The following is a 14,441-nucleotide window of genomic DNA, read 5'->3' as shown; positions in this document are numbered from 1 at the left end:
TGCTGCACTCCAGCCTCCCGGATTGTAGCTCCAGGGTGGCGGCACAGCAACGAGAGGCCTGGGTTCAAGGCCGGAGCCTTGGAGTCAGGGGCGGAGCCAGGGGGGGGTGACAGGGGTGACATTCTGCGTATAAGTGTACGACACTCGGTCTGGCGGACTCCGTGCAACTGCATTGTCAGAGTGTGTCGCCAACCGATGGCGTCTAGTTCAACAGCCTGACTCTCTAATCATTTTTGAAATTAAAATTTATAGAATGTCAACCCGGCCTGAAATCCTGGCTCACCCCTGCTTGGAGTCAACATTGAGGGGGACCAAATCTTCCAGGAAAAAAATCTAAATTTGAAAACGAATTTCCTGCCATTTCCTGCCTAAAATATAAAAAAAATTCACTAACACATAGGATGGGCTTTATTTATTGATTGATTTATTTATTGCAGTAATGTCTCATAGTGTATTGTATTACATTGCTCTGTTTTTTCTTTTTTTCTTTTCTTCTTTCATTGTATGTAATGGCAGAGATTAAGGATGAATAAATTTTACAACCGTAACCACAATCATATAAACAGAAATCTAATTTATAGCAATATATTGGCGGGGACATTTTGAGCATATTTGAATAATGGGGGGGATGTCCCTCCCCCAATATATATTATAATTACGGCCTTGCCTGGGTTCAACTCCCGACTGGGGCGCGTTTTCGCGTGCATTCTCTTAATTCGCCCCCCCCCCCCCCTTTAACTAAACATTTGTTTTTTTATTTTACGATGTAAGGCCCCACTGAGCTACGCAGCCCTTTTTTAGAAGTGACGTGGCTGCCACAAGTGATGGCTCAACCAAGCGGGCTCATCACCATCGCGTGGAAATTGACCGCGGCCAAATAACTCTGAACGCACGCCGATTCTAAATGCGGGGGGAATGGGAAAAACTAGAGGGCACGGATATAGATCCACGCGACCACGGGGAGAGATCGATAGAGACACCGCGAACTCCAAACATACAGCAGGTGTCTTCGGGGTCAGGATCGAACCCGCGACCTCCTGCATACCAGGCGAGGTCGTTAACGTCTCAAAGCCACCGCGGCGCTCGCTCCCCCGCGTCTGTGGCAGCAGCTGGGCGGCTTGAGCCACGGCCGAGGCCCAAGCCGAGCGGCGACTCTGACTAACGGCGATCTCCGCGGTCCCCTCTTGTGCGTGCAGGACCCTGGGGGAGGCGTGGTCCCAGCTCAAGAAGAGTTTGGCTGACGAGGCGGAGGTCCATCTCAAGTTTGCCGCCAAGGTTTGTTGTTGTTGTTGCTTTGTAGTCACGTGACCATGCGTTCAGTGGAGGTGGTCGGGGGGGGGGGGGGGGCGGGGTTCGGGGGGGGGGGTGGTGTGGTCAGGGGGTGCCCAGTTTGTTTGATTTAATTAGCGGCAGCAGTAGCAGCCATGGTCTATCCACTGCGGGATGAAGGCCTCCCCAAGTCAGGGCCATCTCGCTCACGTACCCCGTGGTGTGACAATGCACTGAGCACCTGCTGCACGCCGGCCGATGAGTACCCGATGCGGCGTGTGGTAAACGCCGCCACCGGGCGGTTGGGGCGTGGTGCCAGCCACCCACGCACCACCTCGTGTGCCACCGTGCCGGCCTTCGTAGGTGCCGCTACTCGCTAACCAACACTTGCCCCAGCAGCCTGGTGAAGGCTACACGGGGTGATCTTGATCTCGGGCCACTGGCGGAAGCTCGCACGGGCGGAGCCCACGCGTGACTAAGCCCCCCACAGCGTTACGTAACGACGAGCAGTTACAAATAATCGCCCACGCCCTCGCGATGGGGCAACAGCAGCAGCAGATGGAAACTAAAACTAAACAATTTTTGTTAGATTATTTTAGCAGGTAAAGCCCTCCTGAGCTGCTGTGTAGCTCTTTGTCAGAAGTGACCCGGCCATCACAAATGACAGCTCAACGAAGTGGCTTATCATCATCACGTGGAAATGTATAGCGGCCAAATACTCTAAACGCACGTGGATTCTAAACGTGGAGGGAAAAACCGGAGGACTCTGAGAAAAATCCACGCGACCATCACGGGGAGAGAGAGCGAGAGAGTCACGCAAACTCCAAACGTACAGCAGGCGTCAGGCTCGTGCTCGAGCCCACGACCTCCTGCATACCAGGCGAGGTAGTTAACATCTCCTAGCCACCGTGATGAAGATGAGGGAGAGAGAGACACGCAAACTCCAAATTGACAGCAGGCATCTTCAGGGTCGGGATCGAACCCACGGCCTCCTGTATACCGGGGCGAGGTAGTTAACATCTCCTAGCCACCGTGATGAAGATGAGGGAGAGAGAGACACGCAAACTCCAAATTGACAGCAGGCATCTTCAGGGTCGGGATCGAACCCACGGCCTCCTGCACACCAGGTGAGGTAGTTAACATCTCACCACGGAGAGAGAGACACGCAAACTTCAGGCGTCAGGGTTGGGGTCGTGCTCGAGCCCACGACCTCCTGCGAACCCAAGCGAGGTAGTGAACATCTCCTAGCCACCGCGAACGTTTCCCGCACTCCGGACCGCCGTGTCAATGAATGACCAGAGCAGGCAGGCGGAGCGTGGGAAGCTGCGGCCACCGCTGGGCTTTTTCTCATGGAAACGGGGGGGCCTTGATCTGACGTTGTGGTCTCAGCGGGCGCCAAATGTTCCCATGGGGGCGTTCATTACAAAGACGATTGAGTGGCAACGATTGAGTGGCTCCTCCTTTTGCAGCGCTGCTCAGAGGTCAAGAGGCTTCAAACCCGGGCTGCGGTCGCCCGTGCCGTGCGTTATTTAGAGTTGTTTGGCTGCTGCTGTCAATTTCCACGCGGTGTTGATGATGAGCCACTTCGTTGAGCATTTGTGATGGCCGGAGTCGCTTCTGAAAAAGAGTTACGTAGCTCAGTGATGGGGGCCTCACCTGGTAAAATAAATAAATTGTTTATAGTTGTACAGTGTAGTGACTCAGCCATTTGAAGAGAAGTACAGCCGGCAGCCGTGGATCTTTCCGCCGTCAATATCCAACAAACAAACAAAAAAATCTAATTAAACGTGTGCACATTCACCACCACGTGCTTGGCTGAACCCCCACCACCAGGTGCGACTTAGCGGCCGAGCGACCTGGCCACTTAATTTTCTAAGTGCAGCGGCGACTTAGAAATCCTCGAAAGCGTTTTCCCGCTAAACTCTTGCCGCTCGGCGAACGCGTCCTGCCGGCACGGCTACGCCGTAACCGAGACCCGGGCGCGTGGGTGGAGGCGCCCCCCAGGCTTTGCTCGTCGCGAGCTGCGCCTGATGTACTCACCACGACGCTTGTGCCAGGCTATGTGCACCCTGAGGCCACGTGAAGTGTCGATCCACACACACCCACAGACACCCACACACATACACCTACCCACACACCCACACACACAGACACACCCACCCACACACCCACACACAGAGAAAAAGACAAAGATCCCCCATATAGCCTTAACAGACTGTAGGGGCAAGTGCGGCCCGGCAGACGTAGTTTAGCGTCGTGTTTTACGGCCGCCCTTCACTCCTTCCTGCATTAATTCGTCATGCGCACTCAGCGAAGGGGTCCGCACCCGCGTGCCAAACGTGCGACCCCTTGCGACAGCGTTCGCTTCGGTCGATCCACGGATCGCGGTGGGGTGGGGAGGAGGAGGGTGGGGGGGCAGTCACGGAGCGGGCTGCCCCATGCCTTTGAGGGCGGTCGCAGTCCTCGATTTGGGAACGTCGACCGCCAACCGAAATGACTGCGGTTCACTGCAGGGGTCTGCTGCAGGAATTTGGCTCAGCAGTGGAGATGCGGGATGGGGGGGAGGGGCTTAGTGGGGACAGGGTGGGGGGGGCGACGTCGTCCTCCGACCTGAAGACGTACCGATAAAATGACTTTATTTTTGCGATGACGTGCGTGCGTGCGTGCGCGTCCTTGGGATTGGGAAAGGGTTAATCGTGGGCGAGCGGCTGGAGACCTGGACTTGAGCGCCGGCTCGCGGCGCTGCCGTCTCAGCGTCTCTGACCCCCTTGGCTCCGCCCACCCTGGCATCTCGCCCCTCCCCCTCCCCTCCTGCAGCTGCACACGGAAGTGGAGAAGCCGCTGCTGAGCTACCGAGAGAACCTCAAGAAGGAGCTCAAAAAGTTCGAGCACCACATATCGGAGCATCGCAAGCAGCTGCTGGGGCGGCTCGTCAACGTGGACAAGGTGAGGCCTTTGGGGCCGCGTCCCGGCCCCAAAGGCCGCCACGCCGGTTAACGCCGCGGGGGTGGCGTGGGTGGGGCGGCGTATTCACGGTGGACGTCGGATCATACGGCGGTGTTAGCCGGCGGTTGACGCAACGGCCTAACCGGTGGGGCAAAGCCGCTTAGCTACGTCGCCCCCCTCGCTCAGCAGTGGGGATGGTGGGGGGGGGCGGGGCTCAGCAGTGGGGGGAGGGGTGTGACCAGCACCCCCTCCACGTGGCTTCGACAAGCGACCTCCTCCTCCTCCGATTGTCCAGGCCAAGAAGGTCCTGGCGGAGCGGCAGCGTGACCTGGAGGTGAAGTCGCAGCAGCTGGAGATCAAGCCCACGAACAAGACGGAGGAGGACATCAAGAAGGCGCGACGCAAGTCCACCCAGGCTGGTACGGCGACGGTGGGGGGAGGTGGGGGTGGGGTGAAACGGCGCCTGATATCAAACACCCGTGCCGAGATCCTGTGCGCTAGACAAAGATCCCCCGTGTAGCCTTAACAGGCTGTAGGGGCGAGTGCCGTTAGCGAGCACCTATGAAGGCCGGCACGGCACACGAGGGGGGGGGGGGGTGGGTGGCCAGCACAACGCCCGGCCGCCTTTGTCTTCCCCGTGGCGATGTTATTCTCACATCGTGCCAGGTGCTCATTTGAGGCTGGGTCGAACCGGGGGGGTGGCCCATGACCGGTTCAGATAATCGTCACCTGGTGTTGGTGGCCGGGAGCGGGAATCGAACTCGGGTCCCGCCGGGTTCGTAGCGCGGCGGCGCTGAGGCGCTATCGATGCGTACACAAGCACGTGCATTGCGCTCTGTTGCTCTTCATTTGCTAGAAATACACTTGTCGGGTCAATCGTGTGTGCAACGCGGACGCACGCACACTCGCGCAATCCGCAAAGCCCCCCCAAAAAATCATCCGCTTCCCAAAAATTCCAGTGAGCCGTTCGTTCGTTCGGGGAGCACGCTGTGACCACGGCGATGCTCACCCGGCGGCCCACCGCCTCGCTGCCACCCGGCGACAACACAACCTAAGGGTGGAGGGGCCTGTGCGGGCGCCATCGTCGGGCGTTAGCAGGGGCAGATTAGGGGGACCGCAGCTGGCGCGCCCGGCAGTCATCTCAGTCGGTCAACACACGGGCACGTGGGGCCTCGTCCCCCCGTGACCCCGCCGTCGGCGAGCCCTTCGACGCTTCCACGCGACAGCCTCAAAGCGCGCCCCGGCCTGACACAGGGGCCGCGGTGACGTCACCGTCGCTTGGTGGCGGACGGCGTGGTGTTGCCGGGAGCATTCCCGCGCCGCTCGAGCCTGACCGCCTGACCGGGCCGTCCGTGGCCGTGCCCGCCACTCTCTCGCAGGAGATGACCTCATGAAGTGCGTGGACCTCTACAACCAGGCGCAGTCCAAGTGGTTCGAGGAGGTGGTCACCACCAGCTTGGTAAGGTGCCGCTAGACCGGCACCCCCCTCACCACCACCCCCCCCCCCCCCCCCCCGCCATGAATGCCGTGCCAGTGCCGGGGTGGTTTTCCACCGGCGACTTTAGAATTTTTATTTATCCTGGATTTGAAAACTCACTTTCTTGACAACCGCCTGTTGTTGCGTTTAGTTTAGTGTCCTTCCACCCGGCATGTATGTTCAACTTCTTTCGCACCGCACATAGCCAACCGCACATAGCCAACCGCGCTAATCGGAGGTGGCGGGAGGGGGGGGGGGGCGGTGAAAGGACTTGCAAGACCAAGGACGACGACAACAACAACAAGCAGTCCCGTAAAGAAAGGAGTTCTCAAATCAAGGTGACTTAACAGTGCTGCGTAGCTCCGCCGTTGGCTTCCCAAACATCGTCCGTGCCGCCCGCAGGAGCTGGAGCGGATGGAGAGCAGCAGGATCGAGATGGTGCAGGAGCACCTCTGCGTATATGCCCAGCTCCGCCACGAGACGGATATGTTCAACCAGAGCGTGAGTGCTCGCGCGAGCGAACGAGCGAACGAGCGAACGAGCGAGCGTGAATATCGACGGCGATCCTCAGGCTCGCGATGTCCGGCGTCGATGTCGCCGCCCGTCTTGTTCGAGAATCGCTGCGTTTTCAATTCGCGTATACGCAGTCGGTTCGACTTAAACTAAAACTAAACTTGGAAAAGTTAAAAAAAAAAAAATTTTACCAGGTAAGGCCCCGCTGAGCCAAGTAGCCCCCTTTTTTTTTTCAGAAGTGACCTGGCCATCACAAACGGTAGCTTAACGAAGTGGCCCATTGCGTGGAAAATGTGTAGCAGCCAAATGCTATCAAAACACTTGCAAGTTTAACACGTAGGCTTTCGCGACCAATATTATTCATAATAAAGGTTTTTGGGTTAGATCGCGTTATTTATAAATGTGTCGTAACCCTCCACCACCCGACACGGCCAATCAGCAAAAAAAAAGTGTCACGTTGACAAAAGACAAATAGTTCACTACTTTAGCCCACCGGTGTGTTGAAGAGTGAATCCACATTTACAGTTTGAGTACGACGTTTCGCTGGTAAATACATCCAGCATCATCGGGCAATTCGCCAGAATGGTAAAGCCCTCGCTTGCTCCCGGTTTTATATAGAGCAGCAGGGTGACGTCATCACTTAACTCATATCAGGTGCAGTGATTAGAGGCGGAGGGGGGGGGGGTATTGTAATTATATAATCGATTAGTAATCAGTCATTGGTTATGATTAGTAATGAAATCACTTGCAAATTACTCACTTGCCATCGCACAGCAGCAGCAACAGCGCCCCCTCTGCTGTGAAAACTTGGCATGACCCTCCTGCAAAAATGGTTTTGAGACTCAGCGAGGTTTTCCTGGGTAAACAAGCGGGATCTTGAATAACAACAGCAATAATAATAACAATATCCATGACCACTGTTACCTCTGTGACAAAATGTCAACATTAACCCTTTAGAGCAGGGGTAGGGAACCTTTCTTCTGCCAAGGGCCGTTTGGATATTTATAACATCATTCGCGGGCCATACAAAATGATCAACTTAAAAATTAGCCCGTTATATTTGGTCAAACATTTAATTAAATCACCCCTCATGCGATGGCTGGAACTGCTTCTCTTTGGCGAGGCATGCGATGTTATCTGGTATTGGCGATGTCGCTAGTCGCAACTGCTTTTCCAGGTTTGCTCCCTAGATTTGTTGAATTTCGAGTCCCGCCTGCGGTTGCTTTGGCAGGGCCACACCAAATGATTTTGCGGGCCTTACACGGCCCGCGGGCCGAACGTTCCACACCCCTGCTTTAGAGACTGCCTGCGAGTTTGCAGAGTTTGTGTCCCGTTCGTCGCTTAATCTTGGAACGCGCAAGCGGCTCACCCTTATTTTTTATTTAGAGACGCGAAGCAGCAGCGCCGTTGTTTTTAAAGACGCTGTTACTCAACGCGGAGAACCGTAGCGACGCGACCGATCGATAGCCGGCGTCAAACTGTGCCACACGCCCTCCCGCAAGGCCTTGCGGGAGCCTCGGTGCCGACGAAGTTATTTGATTTTAGTTGTTTCTTCCGGTTCCGTTCCGATGACGTAGCGTTAATAATCGCAGGCAGCGGCTCAAACCTGGACTTGAACCCAGGATGTCGACGCTGCCGGCTGAGCGTCTCCGACCCTCTTGAGTGCGATCATCGCCACTGGACTCCCGCTACCGTGGCATCTCACCGCCCACACAGCTGCACATACGTCATCGGAACGGAATAAAAAACGATGATGATGATGATGATGCACACGTACGTCATCAGAACGGGAATGGGTTTATGAATCAGGATATATATATATTTTCTTCGGTTCTTTCGGTAAAGTCACGTAAGTATAAAATACAATTTTATTTTATTTTATAAAATAAAATAAAATTTATGAAATTAAATTAAATTAAATTGTATTTTTCTACCTACGTGACTTTACCGAAAGAACCAAAGAGTATGGATTCCTGCAGTCACGAAAGCTTCAAAGTCAAGATAGAGCTATGAATCTCTTTTTCACAGATGTCCAGTAGGGGCACGGGGGGTAAGAACGTGACAACAACGAAACAATACACAAACACGGAATGAGTGCAAAGTACAAGAAAGATAAACAAACCACCCAAATACATACAAACAAAACGAAACCATCCCCTTCCTAGCAGAGAGAGAGAGAGAGAGACGAAATCCAAATTCACCGTCGTTTTCCCTGCTCTCGTTGCCCAGACGATGGAACCCGTGGACCAGTCCCTGCAGAAGGTGGACCCCACGAAGGACCGCGAGCTCTGGATCAAGGAACACAAGACCGGTCACGTGCAGCCCGTCAACATGGAAGTCTGACGTCCCGCGCCTCCTTGTTCACCCAACGACGCCGTGCCCGGCGAGCCACGCTCAGTGGCCGCCGGTGCCCGGCGCGGGCGTGCCGATCGTCGGCGTCACGCCCCCCCCCCCCCCCCCGCCCCCACCTCCCTCGTTACGCTTTGACGGCGGCAAAGTGACTTTGTGCCGTTGTGAGCCGTCATGTTTTTTTTTCCCCTCCATCCCTCTTCTATTCGTCGCCTTTCTCCCGGGGCGGCATCGTCGCCTCGTCGCACTCGCCATAGTTTTTGGCTCCTCGCGCAATTTTTTGGGCCGTCCGCGAATCGCGTCTGGAACTCCGCGCGGCTCCTCGCTGCTGCTGCTGCGTCGTCGTCGTCGTCGTCGTCGAGAGAGAGAGAGAGAGAAAGTGACGAGAGGTAAAGCGATGAGAGAGGTAAATGGATGAGAGAGAAAGCGATGAGAGGTAAAGTGACGAGATAAGGCGATGAGAGAGAAAGCTTCTTTGCGTATTCATTCAAGGTGCTTCATCGTAGGCCGACGTCATTGTCCGTGAAGCGTGCTAGTCACGCGCATCTCCGGAACCTAGCCCGCATCTCAAATCCAAGGGAACTTACATTAACCCCCTCCCCCCCGCTTCACCCCCCCCCCCCCCCCCGGCCCCCCACCACCATTGCCTTTTGCCGGACGGAGTCGCGAAGCGGCTGGCGGGTGTGGAGGCGGTGCAATCGCTCCACCGCCACCGCCGCCACCAGCGCCGCTACCTGGGCCGGTGGGAGGGTGCAGGCACCACCTGGCGACGAGGAGGGGAGGGAGGGAGGGAGGGAGGGAGGGAGGGAGGGAGGGAGGGAGGGAGGGAGGGAGGGAGGGAGGGAGGGAGGGAGGGAGGGAGGGAGGGAGGGAGGGAGGGAGGGAGGATTGAACAGGGAGTGGGGCCCAAGTCATCCGTTGCCCATGCCGACCGACGGAGCTACGCGATTGGTTGGCTGAGTCGTGACCCTTGCCCAGGGGGGCGTGAGCAGGGGCACAGCGTGGCAGCTAGAGAGCACGGCCAGCAGCAACCGCAGCCGCGTTGAGCTCGCGGTTGCCACCCTTTGATGTACAAACAACCCCGGGGGGCATGTCGATACGGGGGAGAGTGTCTCACAAATACGGGGAGAGCGGGTCGGACTGCTTTAATGCATCGTGTTGAACGGATTTTTTGTATCACTTGTTATTGTGATGATTGTGATTATCGCGCAACTGGCAACAAAAAAACTGATCCCTTATTAAATGTCCTGGGAGAGACTCGCATATTTCCCCGGACAGCAGCTGCCCTGAGTGGGGCGGACGATCCTGCCGAAAACCAGGACTGGTGGCAACCCCCTCGTGCCGGTACCGTGCCACGGTTGCTCGGAGGAGCCAAGGGTGTTTGCCAGTTGCCCATAACAGAGGTCCCGTGGGTTAGATCGTGGTAAATATAAATGTGTCCTTACGCCCGCCGCCTACCAACACGCAGCCGATTGGTAAGGGTTTGTCGCGTGAACAAAACGTGGCCAATTCGTTACGAGTTCAGCACACTGGTTGTGTGTTGGAGAGTAAACCCACCGCACACGTTTACAATTCGAGTACCGTGAGGTTTCGCCAGTAACTACAACAACAACAACCAGCAGCAGCATCATCAGGTGACAGCCACACAGAGTTGTGGAGAAAATCCTCCTGCTGTTTCGGTCTTAAATAGACGGGGGCGGGGGTGGGGGATAAATGTGACGTCGTCACTTGTGAGCCAATCAGGTGCAAAGGCCAGAAGGGTGGGGGCGGGGGGGGGGATTAATGTACGCATATTCTCTTATGGATAATATTGGTCGCGAAATACCTACTCGGTGTTCATTTGCTAAATACTTTCGGGGCGCTACGGTTGAATGTCCTATCCGGGGCTGCCACCCCCGCAATAGATCTTCTATCGAATGTCTATCGTTTTGGCGAAAATTTTATTTTTAATCGGCGGGCCTATCGATCAGACGACCTCGCCCGACCTCACCCCATCACTTGCCCGATCTCGGAAGCTGAGCAGGGAAGAGCCTGGTTAGTGCTCATGTGGGTGAGCTCCGGCGTTTGCCGGGTGCCATGGGTACGGGGCTGCGATCCTGTCTCCTCAGCGTGGAGGGTTTTCACCGAGTTCTAAACTACTATTTAAACGAAACCGATTTATTTTCTGTTTTACCAGGTAAGGCACGTCGAGCTGTACAGCTCTTTTTCAGAAGCGACCTGGCCGCAATTGATTACTGAACACAGCGGCTTATCACTGTGTAGAAATTGATAGCAGCTAAATAATCTAAATGTGGAGGGAAAAACTGGAGGACCCGGAGAAAAATCCACGCGACCACGGAGAGAGAGAGAGACACGCAAACTCCAAATGTACGGACGTCTGAGTTGGGATCAAACCCACGGCCTTCTGCATACTAGGCGAGGGAGATAACATCTCGGCAGATTAGTACAGTTTTACACACTCCTTTGTCCTAAGCTTAGCCTTAGCATAATTATTTTCATACACTTTGCATCTCAAATGATCGACTCCTGCGTACACGATCCTCTGCACGCACCGTGAGCATAGGAACCAATTTTAATCGTTGCATGCCGAGCAGTAGGCTCTACCTTACATCGTGTCTTAACCAGCCACGGCAGGGTCTTTGTGTGGATGTATGGGTCTCTGTGTGAGTGTATGGGTCTCTGTGTTGAGTCTACGGGTCTGTGTGAGTCTATGGGTATCTAAGTCTATGGGTCTCTTAGTCTATGGCTCTCTTTATGAGTCTATGGCTCTCTTTATGAGTCTATGGGTTTCTGATTCTATGGGTATCTGTGCGAGTCTTTGGATCGGTGCGTCTTACTTTCCGGAACGTCTTATAATCTTGAGAAGAGAGGGCGGTAGTGGCAGTGCAGTGGTTCGCGCATTGTGCCACGGACTAGCCGACCCGAGTTCAATTCCTGGACTTGGCTAACGTTGGCGGACAGCGATGACAGAACTTGTCCTGGCCTCTTCGTTCACCAAACTCGCGTTGACCGGCGCGGTGAAGAACGATCAAACAAACCCCCCCCCTCCCGCCGCGCGACGGGCACGGCGGTGTCGGGAGGCCTTCATCCGGCGGCGCGATTGCCAAAAGGGCTGTGAATTTGTCGCTTAGGGTGACCAGGGTGGGCGTGACGGTTTGGCGCGCAACCCATCGTCGTCGAATCGCTGACTTTTAAAAATGTGCAGGGGGGGGGGCTCACGCTGCATCTCTCGACGCTTTCATCGGCGGGAATTTTTCTCTCCGAGCAGCAGAGCGAGCGCCGATGCCTCATAAAGAGATTAGAAGACTTTGACATTCCAGTTTGTGCGTGCGCGCGCGAGCGTGTATATGGGCGCGCGTGTGTATGGGCACGCGTGTGTGTATGGGCACGCGTGTGTGTGTGTGGGTGAGTGGGGAGCAGTAGTGCAGCGGTTAGCGCGCTCCGCTACGAATCCGGCAACCCGAGTTCGATTCCCGCTCGCGGCCAACACCGGTGACGGTTGTCTGAACCGGTCCCCAGCCTCCCGTAGGTCGACTCGGCGTCAAATGAAATACCCGGTGCGGTGTGTAAAAACATCGCCACTGGGGGAGACAAAGGCGGCCGGGCGTGGTGTTCGCCACCCAACACTCTCGTTCCGGCCTTTACAGGTGCTCGCTAACGGCACTTGCCCCAACAGTCTGCTGGGCCTATACGGGGGTTCTTTGTCTTTGTCTGTGTGTGTGTGTGTGCGCAAGCGGACCAAACGATGTAATCATCAAGACAGGGTCACACGACCGAGGTGCACGGGCGGGAGCCTCGACCGTCCGGCACGTTGCCGTTTGTACGCACCGAAAGACGTGCGCCGAACTTCTTTCGCCAAGCGCTCGTAGCCGGCCGCGTTGCTAACCGATCGTGCGGTGCGGCAACGCCAATGCGCCAATCCTGCCTGGCGGCGGCGGCGCGGTCGGGGCACTGCCGGGGGTGCCCGAGAAGGGGAGGCCACGGGCGCTGCCAAACGTCGTGGCCGTCGGTGGGCACGAGAACGGCGAACGATATTTTGTTTTTCATTTCTCTCTTCTTCAGTATGAGCCCGGTACAGAGCACAAACCGAGATGTAGGGGCGGGCGGGCGAGGGGGTGGGGGGTTGGGGGGTCCAGGAATGGGGGGGGGCGCACAGAACCTCCGAGAGGCTGCGCTGCTGAGTTTAGAGGAGGAGGGGGAGGGGGTGGAGGAAGATTTGGGCGAACGTATATGTTCGACGTGCATGTAACGGCGAACGACGTCGGTCACTCTGCAAATTGGATTCGGTCATCGCCCCCCCCCCCGCTGGCTGAGCGTGGACGCGAATTGTCCGACGATCGGGGTGAGAATATTGCCGTGAATATATCAACATGTGTATAGTACACTCTCGGCGTCCTTTCGTGGGGCGTGGCTCCAGAGCACAGCGAGTCCGTGGGCAGGTCGCCCGCGGTGGAGTGGAGTGTGGATACCGGCACCTTCCTCCAGGGCGTCTGGCCGGCGTGCGGAAGAGTAGGCCAAACACCCTCTGGCACCTCTTGAGATCTGGGTTCGAATTCAGGTTTCAGCCACCCATGGTCAAAGCACTGTCCCGAAGTGTCGTTTGAATGTTAGCTGCGATCGGCAGGGTGAAGTGCGGGGAACTGCCGGCGTGTGGAAGAGTAGGCCAAAATCCCGCGGGTTGGAGGGGGTTGCTCCCGAGCTCCCTCTCGCTGAGGCCCTTCGGCGAGCGGTGGAAGGAGCGGGGCAGTTGCGGGGCTGCGCCTTTAGCTTTTACTCTGAAGCACAGGTGTTGCTGCTCCGCCGTTGGTGACTGCGGTTTTACCTGCCGTGCAAACGCAACGACAGCGTCACGGAGTGAGACACGATCGCAAAAGAAAGCCACGCATATAAATTATTCAAACTTGTCAACTTTTTTTTTAACTTTGCCAGGTAAGGCCCCACTGAGCTGCCCTGCATCTCTTTTCCAGAAGCGACCTGGCCAGCGCAAATGATCGATCAACGCAGTGGCTTATCATCATCATCATCATCACGTGTAAATTCATCGCAAGCCCAATACCCTAAACGCGTGGTGATGTCGATGATAAATGTGGAGGGGTAAATGCCGGAGGACCCGGAGACAAATCCACGCGACCACGGGGAAAGAGAGAGAGAGACACGCAAACTCGAAATATACAGCAGCAGGCGTTAGGGCCAGGATCGAACTGACAATCTCCCGCACACCAGGCGAGGTAGCTAACATCTCCTAGCCACCGTGGCGATTTAACGTAGACCAGAGTGGCTCAAGAGGAGCCCAGAGAGCGCCCTGGCAGAGCTGCCGAGGTGGATCCCTTCCACGTTTTACCAATTTCCTCATCCTGGGAGTGCTTGACGACCGCCGCGGGGGTGGAGGCACGCGGCCTGACCAGTCCGGAGCGAGAGACTGTGCGCGTTTTGCATAAACGTGGCGGCGTCTGCCGTCATGAACATTGGGAGTTGTTCTATCGCGATTAAATGTTATGATTAATATCGTTGTTATGATTATGCTGTCACGATCAGTGGCTGTTGTCGTAATGGTAAGGCCGCTGCGTGCGTGCGTTTTCGCGGTGGCCCTGCGCGCTTCCCTCCGACGCGACTTCGGGTCGTACCGCGCCCTTTGTTCGGGCGACGATGTCTGACGTTTCGCTCCCACGCTGCCCGGGGGGGAGGGAGGTGGGGGGGGGGCCCTCTTTGGTTTCTGAACGCGGCGCCGGTACAATCCCCGGAGACGCATCGTGGAGCGTCGTCGTCGCTACAGTTGTTCGGCGGGGGGGGGAGCGGAGCGTGGGGTGGAGCGTGGCGTGTTACAGGGTCACTTTACGTTGGTCATCGGCGCCGCGTGTGCGAGCGAGGGGTGAAAGCGAGCGTGCGC

At 56.2% G+C, this 14,441-nt stretch overlaps 1 protein-coding gene across 1 annotated transcript in view; it reads left to right on the top strand.

The window, feature by feature from the left end:
* The window catches only part of LOC116955189 (growth arrest-specific protein 7-like), a 117,739-nt gene extending 108,400 nt beyond the window's left edge, over positions 1-9,339 (top strand). The window contains exons 9-14 of the mRNA XM_076052858.1: positions 1,197-1,275; positions 4,087-4,215; positions 4,511-4,634; positions 5,595-5,674; positions 6,095-6,193; positions 8,435-9,339. Coding sequence (XP_075908973.1) covers positions 1,197-1,275; positions 4,087-4,215; positions 4,511-4,634; positions 5,595-5,674; positions 6,095-6,193; positions 8,435-8,548 — 625 coding nt within the window. The 3' untranslated portion in view covers positions 8,549-9,339. The remainder of the gene's footprint in view (positions 1-1,196; positions 1,276-4,086; positions 4,216-4,510; positions 4,635-5,594; positions 5,675-6,094; positions 6,194-8,434) is intronic.
* The last annotated feature ends 5,102 nt before the right edge of the window (positions 9,340-14,441 follow it).

Source organism: Petromyzon marinus, chromosome 58 (assembly GCF_048934315.1).
Source record: "Petromyzon marinus isolate PM22_M1 ecotype Great Lakes invasive population chromosome 58, UKy_Petmar_22M1.pri1.0, whole genome shotgun sequence".
NCBI lineage: Eukaryota > Metazoa > Chordata > Hyperoartia > Petromyzontiformes > Petromyzontidae > Petromyzon > Petromyzon marinus.
This window is presented reverse-complemented; position numbering and strand designations above follow the sequence as displayed.